This window comes from Aegilops tauschii, chromosome 4, assembly GCF_002575655.3.
Source record: "Aegilops tauschii subsp. strangulata cultivar AL8/78 chromosome 4, Aet v6.0, whole genome shotgun sequence".
NCBI classification, from domain to species: domain Eukaryota; kingdom Viridiplantae; phylum Streptophyta; class Magnoliopsida; order Poales; family Poaceae; genus Aegilops; species Aegilops tauschii.
Window position 1 is genome coordinate 132,929,059 of NC_053038.3, and position 12,390 is coordinate 132,941,448.

General features: G+C 46.6%; 1 protein-coding gene across 2 annotated transcripts; it reads right to left on the reverse strand.

Annotated features, from left to right (window-relative positions):
- Positions 1-1,414: 1,414 nt before the first annotated feature.
- On the reverse strand, positions 1,415-7,265 carry LOC109756456 (uncharacterized). 2 transcript variants are annotated; one of them, XM_020315292.4, is made up of 8 exons: positions 7,037-7,265; positions 6,839-6,910; positions 6,664-6,705; positions 5,988-6,303; positions 5,825-5,915; positions 5,485-5,565; positions 4,254-5,335; positions 1,415-3,501 (listed from the first exon to the last, which is right to left on the reverse strand). In XM_020315292.4, the coding sequence occupies exons 1-8, from the start codon at positions 7,069-7,071 to the stop codon at positions 3,358-3,360; spliced, it is 1,863 nt and encodes a 620-aa protein (XP_020170881.1). In that variant the 5' UTR covers positions 7,072-7,265; the 3' UTR covers positions 1,415-3,357. The 2 variants fall into 2 exon arrangements, with proteins under 2 accessions (XP_020170881.1, XP_020170887.1); XM_020315298.4 differs by having other exon boundaries at positions 1,415-3,645; positions 7,037-7,215.
- Positions 7,266-12,390: the final 5,125 nt, after the last annotated feature.

Below are 12,390 nucleotides of genomic sequence, written 5' to 3' on the forward strand. Positions count from 1 at the left end.
AATAGCATGGTAACTCACACATCGTAGACCTGATAACTTATGTACCCCGGTCCTGATAACTTTGGCGATGGGGGTGGGGGGCGGAGGGTTGATAAAACATCCTCTCGGTAACTTTTGTGTGAATAGCATGGTAACTCACACATCACAGACCTAATAACTTATGTACCTGACCCTGATAAAAAGTCATAGAGGAGCCCCTCTATACATTCACACGTATAGTACATCACCATTTATGCAGTGGAAAAGATTGAGGAAAATACCTTCGTTTTGTCATCTGACAATGGTGAGAAATGGTTTTAAAAGATTTTGTTTTCAAGTATTAAACAATAGTGTAGGTTGGTGTAATGGTTGTTGGTCTTGGTATTAGGTGTGTCCTTGCTACCTGATGCAGGTTTGAATCCCATGTAGGATACTTTTTTTCTCAATTCATGGTTTTTTATTATTGTCAACGAAAAGCTATTTTCCAGACGTCAACGAAAAAGTTATCGGGGTGTGTTACAACAACCTTTTTCCTCTGGGCCCATAGTTACAACAGTATTTGTGAGTGAGTTATCAGGTTCGTGGCGTATATATTACCATGCTCTTTATAGGGAGTTATTGGGGTGTGTTATAAAAAAAATTCCTATGGTAAAAAACATTACCATAGTGTTTGTGTGTGAGTTATCTGATTCATAGCATATAAATTACCATGCTATTTTTACAGATAAGTTATCGGGATGTGTTACGACAACATTTTTTCCTTCGGGTCAATAGATACCACGGTGTTTGTGAGTGAGTTATCAGGTTCGTGACATATAATTACCACACTCTTTTACAGATAAGCTATCGGGGTGTATTACAACAATTTTTTACCTAGGGTCAAAAAGTTACAGCGGTGCATGAGTTATCAGGTCTATCATGCACGAATTACTGTGTACAACAGGGAAGAAAAAATGGTAAAAAGAAAGAAAGGAAAATGGCTTGTTTTTCTAGTCGCGTATGTATCAGTATAAATTTTTATCGATCTTTTTTGTAATCACAAGTCAAAACAAGACCAGGTAGATATGACAAGTGATGATGGGCGAAGAGGTAACGAGTTTGAGTCCCACCTCCCATAATATTTTTATCACGTTTTTTCCAGAAAATAAAAAGGAAGCAGGAGAAGATCACGCGCGGAACGGAAGGAGTGGATCGCGAGGATCTGTTGCCTAACGTCCAGTCACCGGGGGTAGGTACTGGTGTGCGTGCGAGGGTTAGGGAAAGAAGATGATCGCACGGCTGGAGGTGGACCGGCCGAAAGCCGGCCGGCGCATAGCACGCGCAAGGGAAACAGAGGAGAAGAACAAAAGCGATACGCCCAAGAAAGAGAAAAAAAAAACTGCTAATTGGACAAATCAATCAGATAAGTTTCTCGTGACACCCAAACAGCGATCCGTGCAGAATTCGGCCATCAGAAGTAGAATATTCTTCAGATAAAACTTACAAGATAAAGGTCTCCATAAGATAAACAGGACCAGCATCTTACAAGTAAATAGATCATCGCAAGCCCAGAGAAGAAAGAAAGAAAGAAACAGAGCTGACAAAAGGCTATCTACGCTTCAGCAACTCACACGAACATTCATGGGATTGGTTACAGGACTGGATTGGTGATGATTGTATGGAGCACAGCTACCCAACAGCGACCTTCAAATATAGTACCTGCGCTCCGTGTGCATTCCCGGTCTTGAATAGGCCGGATACTGATGATTGTCAGCACCGCCGGGGTTCCACTGGATGTCAGGTGCAGTATCACGAGATCTTACCGGCTCCGGATAGTGGTACTCGGAGTGTCTGCCTCTACCCCTCTGACCATCATCACTCGCGTCACCGTGTTGTTGGCGGTACTCAGAGTGTCTGCCTCTACCCCTTTGACCATCATCACTCGAGTCACCGTGTTGTTGGCCAAGGCGATGTGGCGCTGGAAAGAGAGGCTGATACTCCCACTCTGTTTCGTTCCATATCAAGGGGTTTTCATCTACGAAGCTCATGCCTACATTGCCTTCTCCACCCTGCAGATCCATTCCAGCATCTCTGTCAGCTATCTGAGTCGGTTTGCTGTCCAATCCCTGTGCGTTGTCCATGTCCTATAAGAATTGGTGGGAATCCTGCAGCCATTCAGAGACCCCATCATATTGTGCATCGCTCTGAGGATGGGAGATGTATTTAGGCATCCAGCGAGCCCTAGACGGAGCTGGTGATTCGTGGAAGAAGCGTCCCCTGCCTGCCCTCTCCCTGTAACCATAGCGAATCCCCACATTCCTTTGGGCCTCAACATGGTAGCGCCTTGGACTGTCAGTCGCCGGATGCTTTTCCCAAGTATTGTCAGGCAAGGACACCATTTCAGTTAGTTTTGAACGGTCTTCGGTACCACCATGGGCCTTGGACTCAAATTGCACATCTCCTTGCTGCCACTGGTCAGATGACTCCTGTATAACATCTGCCACATTGAAGTACTCTGCCGGTTTTGCGAGATTTTTCACCACCAAAGCAAGTCCATCAACTACAGCCATACCATTCGGACCTCCTTCTGCATGCTCTTCTTTCCTCCCTGCCTGTTTAATCGGTTTGCACATGACACTATCGTTTGAAATTGGAGTCTCGACAGGCAGTAGACCATGCTGGTTCTTTTCTGATTTCTTGACCTGCCGAGGCCCTTAGAGGCTACTAGCTGTATCATGTACTTCCTTGGCCGGTACTGCCCACTCCCGGTTTACTGATGCAAGTGGAACATCATCAAGCATTATATTACCCACAATAAGACCTGTAACAGAAGTAACCTTGGCAGGAATTATAGAACTATTAATGGCAATACATGGAACATGGGTTTTCTGCATACTCAGGACTTCTGTAGAATTCTTCTCATTAAACACAGGTGGCGCTGCAGGCCTAACTGAATTAAAGTTCCTCCTGCTGCTCTTGTTTCTGGTCAAGAGGTCGTCATGATTTTTAGCTTCAGCACCCTTCGTGTCTGCAGGTATCTCCCTATCTGTTATATTTCTCTCCCATGAACCAAAATGCATTTGCCTGTGCTCCATTGGCCAGTGTTCTGGAGTACTGTTGTCATGTGACAGTGAGTTGAGGGAAATGTGTTCCATCATGTTAACCTGTGTGCTCTTGGCTGAAGACCTGAAATTATAACCTTTACTAACACCTGAAGTATTTGATGCTGCACTGGAACCAATAGAAACTTCACTAATCTTGACTCCAGCTACTGGCTGAGGCGCATTATGACCATCAGCAGAGACAATACAACATGTATCTGCCACTGAACTAGCACATTTAGCAGTCACATCATCTCGCGTTTTTGGCTTGCAGTACATATCTGCGTCTGGGGGTGCATCATTGGACTTCTGACTCTATTGATTGATACCTCCTCAATTCTTCCAGTTTTGCAATAGCATTTGTATTTTGTTGACTAATCCACTTCTCCGCGTCCTGTAGTTGTTTCGCAGCTTGAGCAGACAAATATCTCATTCTGGAATGCTGAATGCACCAGAAAAACACTAGTTAAACAACAACCATGGCACAAGAAACTCTTAGCAACATTATTGCAGTATTTGCTTGCCAATTATAAACATTTCATTTCTGTGTGTGTGTGCCACTTTGCTGGGCCCTCTATTAAAGCATCTGCAGGTAATAGAAGTGGAATGACATTATAATAAAAAGGATGTGCTTAAACAAAATTTGTGGAACTCTATTACCATACATGAAAGAATCACACTGTACAGGGGCAGAGAGTAACTCTTGGAAGATAGGTATCTACATCAGCAAGACTGCAAGGTCTAATAGAGATAAATGAATTAATCGAGTAAAGGGCATTACTGGAAGGACTTTAGGAGTGGCAGAAACATTTCTAATATCAAGGTTTACAGGATTGGGTTCTCGGGTCCAAGTTTTACGAAACAAACGCTACATGAAACCTTAATGCGATAAAGAAACATGACATCCGTCGCCAGGTAGATGCCATGGAAAATTTTGTGCAGCAGAAGTGACATACACACTGAATAAGTCATAGTGTCCAAACCTCCCTGGACGCTCACCTGCCTACCGCTAACCCTAGTATGAACACTTCAATCAAATTGTACAGGTACAGAAGAAAAAGGATGTTTTGCATTTTTTTTATCTTTCTATGCATCTCATTACTCATGAGTTTCCGTGTAAGAAATAATCACAGAAATCGGCAACTACTCCAATTTTATCAGAGGACAATACCTAAGGAGACAAAAACCACATACCTGGTCTTCACAATGAAGCCAATTTGGCTCCTTATCAGCGACTGTCACATGTGGCTGCTGAGAGGTGTTCCTAGAAAGAAGTTGGTCTTGTTGAGCATCTACCATAAGAACTCCTCGCAAAGAGTCAATCATGGAGTGCTCTTCACATCCATGTCCAGTAATACGAGATGGCATGTCCTGAGCAGAACCATCAAGCATGTTTCTTGAGATATCGCTTCTTCCATATGCATGGCGATCAGCAGATTTGCCAACTTTTCCAGCTTGGCTGAATTCAGTAACTTGTTTTTCTGACAGACAAACAACAGTTACACCCTTATCAGGCCCATTTGATGGATTAGTTGACACAGAACTGCTGCTTTGAGAAACAGAATTAAGCCTGTCAAAGGCAGGACCAGTCTCACTGGTGGAAGCACTGAAGGGAACATATTTTGTCACACGATCTTCCTCGACACGGATGATTTTTGGGTGTTTAACCTTGGAGTCCTTGAGTAGAGATGAAGGTAGATTGGACAAGTTAAGGGCACGGAAATTTCTAGCTTTGTTGTTTAGACACTTGATTTTCTCTAATAGAGCCACATCCTTCTTGATGATAGGTTGCTTCTCGATCTCAAGTACATCTGCATGGCCATTCTTGACCTTCCCAAGAACATGGCAAGATTGATTTATGACACAACAATCAGCAGGCATGTGAGCATGAGATATATCCCTCTTGTCTGGATAATACCCACCATGTCCAGTATCCTGCTTTGCTAGTGCCTCCTCGTTGAGCGTGAACTGATCACGATGAGCAAGAGATTCAACAGCAAAGCCAGTCGGGTCAGCATGCTTGTACGGACCATATGGCACCTCTCCACTATGCAATTTTCCATTTTCATCAGGTGGCTGATCAGGAGGACGATGCCAGTAATCCAACAATGGAGGAGGTATACATATATTAGGAACTTGGGGATCATGCAGTTGAGCCTGCTCAGCTCCCCTTATAAACTTTGCAGCAGGAATAGGATCGTCTCCTTTGCAAACATAGTCCATTCTTGAGATAATTTCATGCTCATAACTGCAAGACAAAATTACCTCACCAGTTCCTGTCAAATAAGGAATCTTAGAGCATATCTATCATATTAAAAGGAAATTACATTTACTGAACACAGATTGCTATGATCCTATGATGATATTTGGGGTATGGAATACAAAAGAGTGGGATAGCTCGTAGATTCATCAAGCGAGTGTATACCAGTTATCGGGTTCTTTCCTTGTTTATCTTGTGTTGCCACAATACCAGAAGCAATAGTTGGCCACCTTCCTGAAATTTGCCCTGTAACAGAAAAGATAATGAGTAGGGAGAACAAATGTGACTGATTAACCATATAGAACGGTTAAAGCTTTTAGCCCCAGAAACTATCAGTTTAGACAGAATTTATGGAGATGTCCAACCAAATAAAATACCGGCATATCTATTCTGTTCCAGATAACTTGGTGCCAAACAACAATATGCATTCAGATACAATATAGTGTGAATAAATGAACTACAAACAGACTTTGTGAAAACCAAATGTAATGTTGCACTTTGCCACCTTGTTGACTGTTTGACGCAGAGTTTCTGGAGCCAAGTACTGGGAAATCATCCATACTTAGGCTGAACCCTTTCCCCTGTGATGTAGGTGCCTACATTGGCAAAATTTACTATAAGAAAATCCTCAGTTAATTGCCAACTTGATTTATAGTAGAGGTGCATACCCGTCTGCCAACAGCTTTCAACGGTGCTTTTAGAATATTACTGAAAGAATCTGGAAAATGAGAAACTTGCAAGCTCCCTGATCTTGTCTCTGTGCTTAGAGGATAATTTACGGCCATTGGCAAACGATACGATGGTAAGTCAAGGAAGTCACTTCCAACTGATGATGATGACGTCGAGCTTCCTCGGGAAGAAGGACGATCATCAATGTGGCTAGGTGAACCAGAAGCTCTATCATTCTTGGGATTCAGAAGCAAAGGTGAAGCCCATGCATTTGATGCTGGGAGCATTGATTTGCCGCCCCAAGTGGTCGTGCCCCTAACATCCATGCAAAATTTCCATCAGACGGCAACAAGAATGAAACATCATCTCAGCTTGCGTAAACAAGGGTTGCCTGGACAGTATAGTGAAGGAATCCACATGTCGCATGCCCTTTCAGGCTATTGTTTCACCAGAGAAGCAAAACTTACTGACTAACATGGAAAAAAAAAACTTGACAAACATACAGTTGTATTATCCAATCTTCCAAGGGGTACACGCACCTAGCATGTGATGTTTTTGGCATAATTTCCTTTCTCTATTTAACTAGTACTGTATAAACCAGATACCTCAAAGATATGTGCGCGTCCAGAACCATACTAGCAGCACCCAGAAAATTATCACAGGGAGAAATCTTACTTTGGAACAATCTCGTCACTGCGGAGGCCATGGCTGTCCAACCTAGGCAAACAGACCCTCAGCACATCAATTTCACAAGACACGAAAGAAGCTAGTGATAAATATTTGACAGAAGCAAATGCCTCGATCAGGAGCTTCTCCAGCAGATGCCAAGTGCTAGGGTTAGAAATGCTACCTCTGGTTCGGCAAGTTGATGGGTTTAGGAGCCTTCGCGCCGGGCTTCCCCGTCTGAGAAATCCCCGCCCACCTGCACACAGCAACAAGATCACTAAACCCGTCAGGTATTTAATGTCGACTAAATCGCCTAAGATTTTCTTCAACGGGGAGAAGGAGATGAAGAGGAGGTAGGAGCAGATGGAAGGGAGCGACGGGCCTCTTGCCGTCCGCGAGCGCGGCGATGGCCACCATCGTTTCCCTCCCCTCGCTCCGAAGGCAAGCCGGGTCGTGGAAAGTGCGGGCGGGCTAGCGCACGCAGTCGAGGTGGAGGTGGAGGCGGAACGGCGAGGGAACAGCGTGTCGGCGCCGGACGACTGGAGCGAGCGGAGAAAGGGTAATGGAGTGGGAGGCGACCGAGTGTTAGAATAAATCCGAGGCGCACCGTCGATCGACCGAGGACCAAGCAATCACACAAGCATAACATCAAGATTTGTTAACGAGGTTCATCATTAGGGCTACGTCCCGGGGCCTGACTACGGGCGCTCCTCCTATGACACCGCTACAATACCGCAACCCGGCCGCACGGGCGCCGGCATACACTGCCGGCTCCCCGCGTACCCATGCTATTATGTTGGCATAGGTTACATCGTGTGTCTACTCCTACTATATATGAGAGGCCTAGGATACAAGTGTCCTATTAGGACACGACTCCATATCCTGTCTACACACCGTACGACTCCAAGTCCAACTGTAACCTAACTTGTACAATAATATTCGACACAATTCTAACAAACTCCACCTTGGCCAATATTCTTCACCGCCTTGAATTCATCCATGCGTCGAACTTCCATGTACATTGGACTTGAGATACGCCATGAGCATTCCTGCTACTCCCAGACTCCATGTGACTCCACCTGCAACTTGTACTCCCTCCTTTTCTTGACCACAGTCAACACTCGAGCAAAATTAAGTTCCTTGTTACTCTAATCCGTGCTCCCAACTTTCAGAGTATCCGTCCAACGCCATCACACACCGATCACTAACCTGCGTGAAAGTGAACAACTCACATATTAGGTGTCACACATAAGAGTTACCTGAACTCAACATCACTGCTCTTTCTTGACCGCCTGTCTGAAACTTGAAGGAATTTCACTGTCGCCTTGTGTCACCCTGAGTCAAATTCGCAGTTGTCTCACCCTTTTTCCCGGATAGTCTCTGATATGTCCCACAGCTATAGCACTCCGCCTTCTTCTGTACCCGTCATCCACACTTTGCCATGTGCACTGAACACCACAGAATATACGGTCATGTACTCTCTCAGCTTTTGACAATTTCAGACTCTCCACCACTTTCTCAGATTCACCATGGTCAACTCTTGTCCATCAACCGGCACCGATAGACCCAGTCACCAACTTGAATCCGGTACTCGTCAACACTGCTTCAGCACCCCTACACACTTTGTCTGACAACATATCTGACCTCTAAGTGCCTTGAGCCTGTCGTTGTGTCCCGTGCTTACCGCACACCTCGCTGCTATCACCGCGTCGAGCCTCTGCTGTCCTGGTGGAGTCTCCCGGGTAGCTAGCCCACACTGCCTCAACCCCCACTGCAGAGAACCACCGATCATCACCGACCGATGCCGAGTGTCACGTCTCCATCAGACCACTGGTACCCAGTCCGATCCACGTGTCTCTCGCTATCCCGCTGAAATAGGCTTCGACTCTCCGAATTCTTACGCCGTAGCCCCTCCATCAGCACAGAGTGAAGTCATCCATCAGACTCCAGCTCCACCTTCAACATGACTCCATGTACCTGCGCTTTGCTACCCCGCGCTCCGTCGACTTCAAGCTCTCTCATGTGTATACTGCCTTGAATCAACCCTGCGCCATAGTCTGTCGAAGCCGCACAAACCCTCAGGCCTGCACCACGTGTTTCCACGCCCCAGAAGTCGGCCACCATCAGCATCACGCTCCTATGTCGTCGTCGCCGAAATCACCGCCGTCTTCTACTTTGACCAATATCCATGTCGGTCCATCAGACTATCCAGTCCAACCCAGCCGAAATTATCCGACTACAACCATGCTCCATCCTGCGTCGTGTCCGCCCGCGCATCTCCGTGCATTACTTGACGCCTTGTATGCATGATCCCTGTCACGGCACACTCCAGACTCCTCGAGCTATAACCGAGACCATTGCCATCCTGCGTCGTGTCCGCCCGCACATCTCCGTGCATTACTTGACGCCTTGTATGCATGATCCCTGTCACGGCACACTCCAGACTCCTCGAGCTATAACCGAGACCATCGCCATCCATACACAAATTGTGTACCAACAGAGAAATCCACAAAATTAGTCCCCTGGAGCTTGTCTATGTGCACGTACCATACGTAGCTTCAGATTTTTTGTTTTCTCACACTTGATAGCAAGCCATGTCACGGTTTGACTTCCTCTGGTTCGGTCCTTGTGCCATCTATTTTTCTTTAAACAAATCTCAATCTGCCCTGGCCACTACGCGGTACCAACACGCGCGCCTTTGCCTCCAGCTTTCCGCCACGCATCGCGCTAACCGGCCCCGCCTGGACCATCAACACGTTTCGGCTTGCTGCCAGTAGATCGGACCACCACTGGGCCGCCTTGGGCCTCAGCGCATCAAAGCAGCAGTCTCACGCACGCGACATGGGCCCTGGGCGCCAACTAACCGCGCCGCCTGGACGCTGCCTCCTGTAGCCCTGCCCTAGCCGCCGCTCCGTGCCCTAGCCGCCGCCTCCTGGATCGAATCTGCCGCTGAACGAACTCGTCGAAAACTTCTCTAATTGCTTTCAACCCAAACACGACGCACGCCATCGCAAATCCTTCCGCTTCGAGCAAACCGGTCAATCCATGCGACCACACGCCGCCGATTCCGATTAGTCCTTGCACGTCGCCAGATTTCGCCGATAGCTTCGTGTTCTCCTTCCTCTAGATCGACGGAACCGCAACCTCTTCGATCCTTGCTCAGGATACCACTTGTTAAAATAAATCCGAGGCGCATCGTCAATCTACCGAGGACCAAGCAATCACACAAGCATGACACCGAGATTTGTTAATGAGGTTCACCATCATGGCTACGTCCCCGGGGCCTGACTACGGGCGCTCCTCCCCATGACACCGCTACAATACCGCAACCCCGGCCGCTCGGGCGCCGGCACAGGCCGCCGGCTCCCCCGCGTACCCGTGCTATTATGTTGGCATAGGTTACATCGTGTGTCTACTCCTACTATATATAAGAGGCCTAGGATACAAGTGTCCTATTAGGACACGACTCCATATCCTGTCTACACACCATACGACTCCAAGTCCAACTGTAACCTAACTTGTACAATAATATTCGACACAATTCTAACATCGGGGATGACAAGTGGGGCAAACGATAGGGACAAGGTCTTCTTTGGTTTGCGTCCACACTCCTGGATAGTGCCGGGATACTGCCTGAAGTTGGCCTAGGGAGCGTTTGGTTGCACGCATAAGATCTAACTAGATCCGCGTGGAAAACAGGTGATGGCATCAAAGGAACAGGACAAGGGCAAGGACGTGGAACAAGGGAAAAAAGATGGTGGCATCAAAGGAACAGGACAAGGGCAAGGACGTGGTGCCGCCCTCAGAGGTGACGCCCATCCAGAGCCCGACCACGGACGACGACGTGCCGGAGGAGCCCCCAAGCGGCAAGCGCCAGAACTACGGACACTACCATGAGGTGGGAGGGCCAACCACCTTCTGCAAGGTGATTATGGCCCCCAAGTTCAAGGCCATACCTATGACACTGGACTTCACGAAGCAGCTCCCGTCCGTGCCACAGGAGTTCAAGCTGAAGACGAACACCGACTGCTCCTGGAGGGTCACTGTCCGACTATTGAATAGCAGGGTCACCCTCGATCAGGGTTGGGCAACCTTCACTGTCGTTCGTCAGATCAAGATAGGGTACATGGTGACCTTCAAGCTGCTGATTCCCGACATGTTAAAGGTCATCGTCTTCAATGATGATGGCATTGAAGCGGTGACCAGGTGCGGGAGGCACGACGACGCCTTCGTCGTGATCGCCTAGGGCAACCCATCATATGCTCCAGCTGCTTTAGTTTAATATCGATCTGTTTTTGCGTTTGAACTGATTTGTTTAAGTGTGGCACAATATTTATAACTGCTTACTACTATGTTCGGTTTTGTGTCTTTTTCCTCATGCCGCTATGTGCTGGTAACCTCACCACACCGCCAAAGAGGTTATCAGACAACAGGCGTTGCATGCAAACAAACAACATGCTTATGTGTGAGTTCAGACAACGCAGGCAACCAAACACCATGCACTAAGCTATCCCCTAATGTGTAAGAACTAAATGCGGGCAACCAAACAGGTTGCACATGTTTGGTTTAGAGGTTGCATTTGCTAACCAGCCTCATGTAAGCTAGGCTTGAGCTAGCCAGGCCCGACTGCTACGGCTGCCAACACGCTCGTAGTTGTTTGGTTTGTGCTTCAAAATGAATATACCTGTCTGGTCTCGTTGTGTGATTAGCCTGGTGAAAATAAAAAGAAAAGAAAACGTCCAGGCAAAGTGATTAGCCCGGTCCAGGCGTCTGGTTTCCTTCGCCTGGACGCGTCGCAAACTCGCCTGGACGCGTCGCAGACTCGCCTGGCACTGATTAAGGACACATGAGATATAATCTACTGTTTGAATAAAGTATTCTAATCACAAAAGGACAAAGCAGTTTCCAGGTAGAAACCAAACACACCGCTGCAGCCAAAGAGATGCCATTTGATGCCTTGAATAGGATTTTTTTCCACTGAGTCTAGGCTACTAGTTTCTTTCCTTTGAAATGTGAAGGATTGGATCCTATCCTATATAGAAATAGGAACCTATTCCTACAAAACAAAGGGCTCCATAGGATTTTTTTTCTTTGAAAGTCATATCCTATGAAATTTCTACAAGATCCCTACAAACCAAAGGAGGCCTAAAATGATTTTTTATGTCTAGTATTAAAGGGGATTTTTTTACACCATGGTATTAAAGGGGAATTTGTAAGAGACAAATCTTGTGAGAAAGCACCATACCTATCTATTCCCCTGGCGGTGACGTCTAGGGTTCTCTATTCCCCTGGTGGGGACATCTAGGGTTTTGGGTTTCCTCGCAATCTTGAGCGGTGCCTTGGTGATCTACCCTCCCTGTGATTGGTCTCGGGCTGATGAAGGGGATAGCTGTGTTGGAAATATGCCCTAGAGGCAATAATAAAATGGTTATTATTATATTTCCTTGTTCATGATAATTGTATATTGTTCATGCTATAATTGTGTTATCCGGAAATCGTAATACATGTGTGAATACATAGACCACAACATGTCCCTAGTGAGCCTCTAGTTGACTAGCTCGTTGATCAACAGATAGTCATGGTTTCCTGACTATGGACATTGGATGTCATTGATAACGGGATCACATCATTAGGAGAATGATGTGATGGACAAGACCCAATCCTAAGCATAGCACAAGATCGTGTAGTTCGTTTGCTAGAGCTTTTCCAAATGTCAAGTATCATTTCCTTAGACCA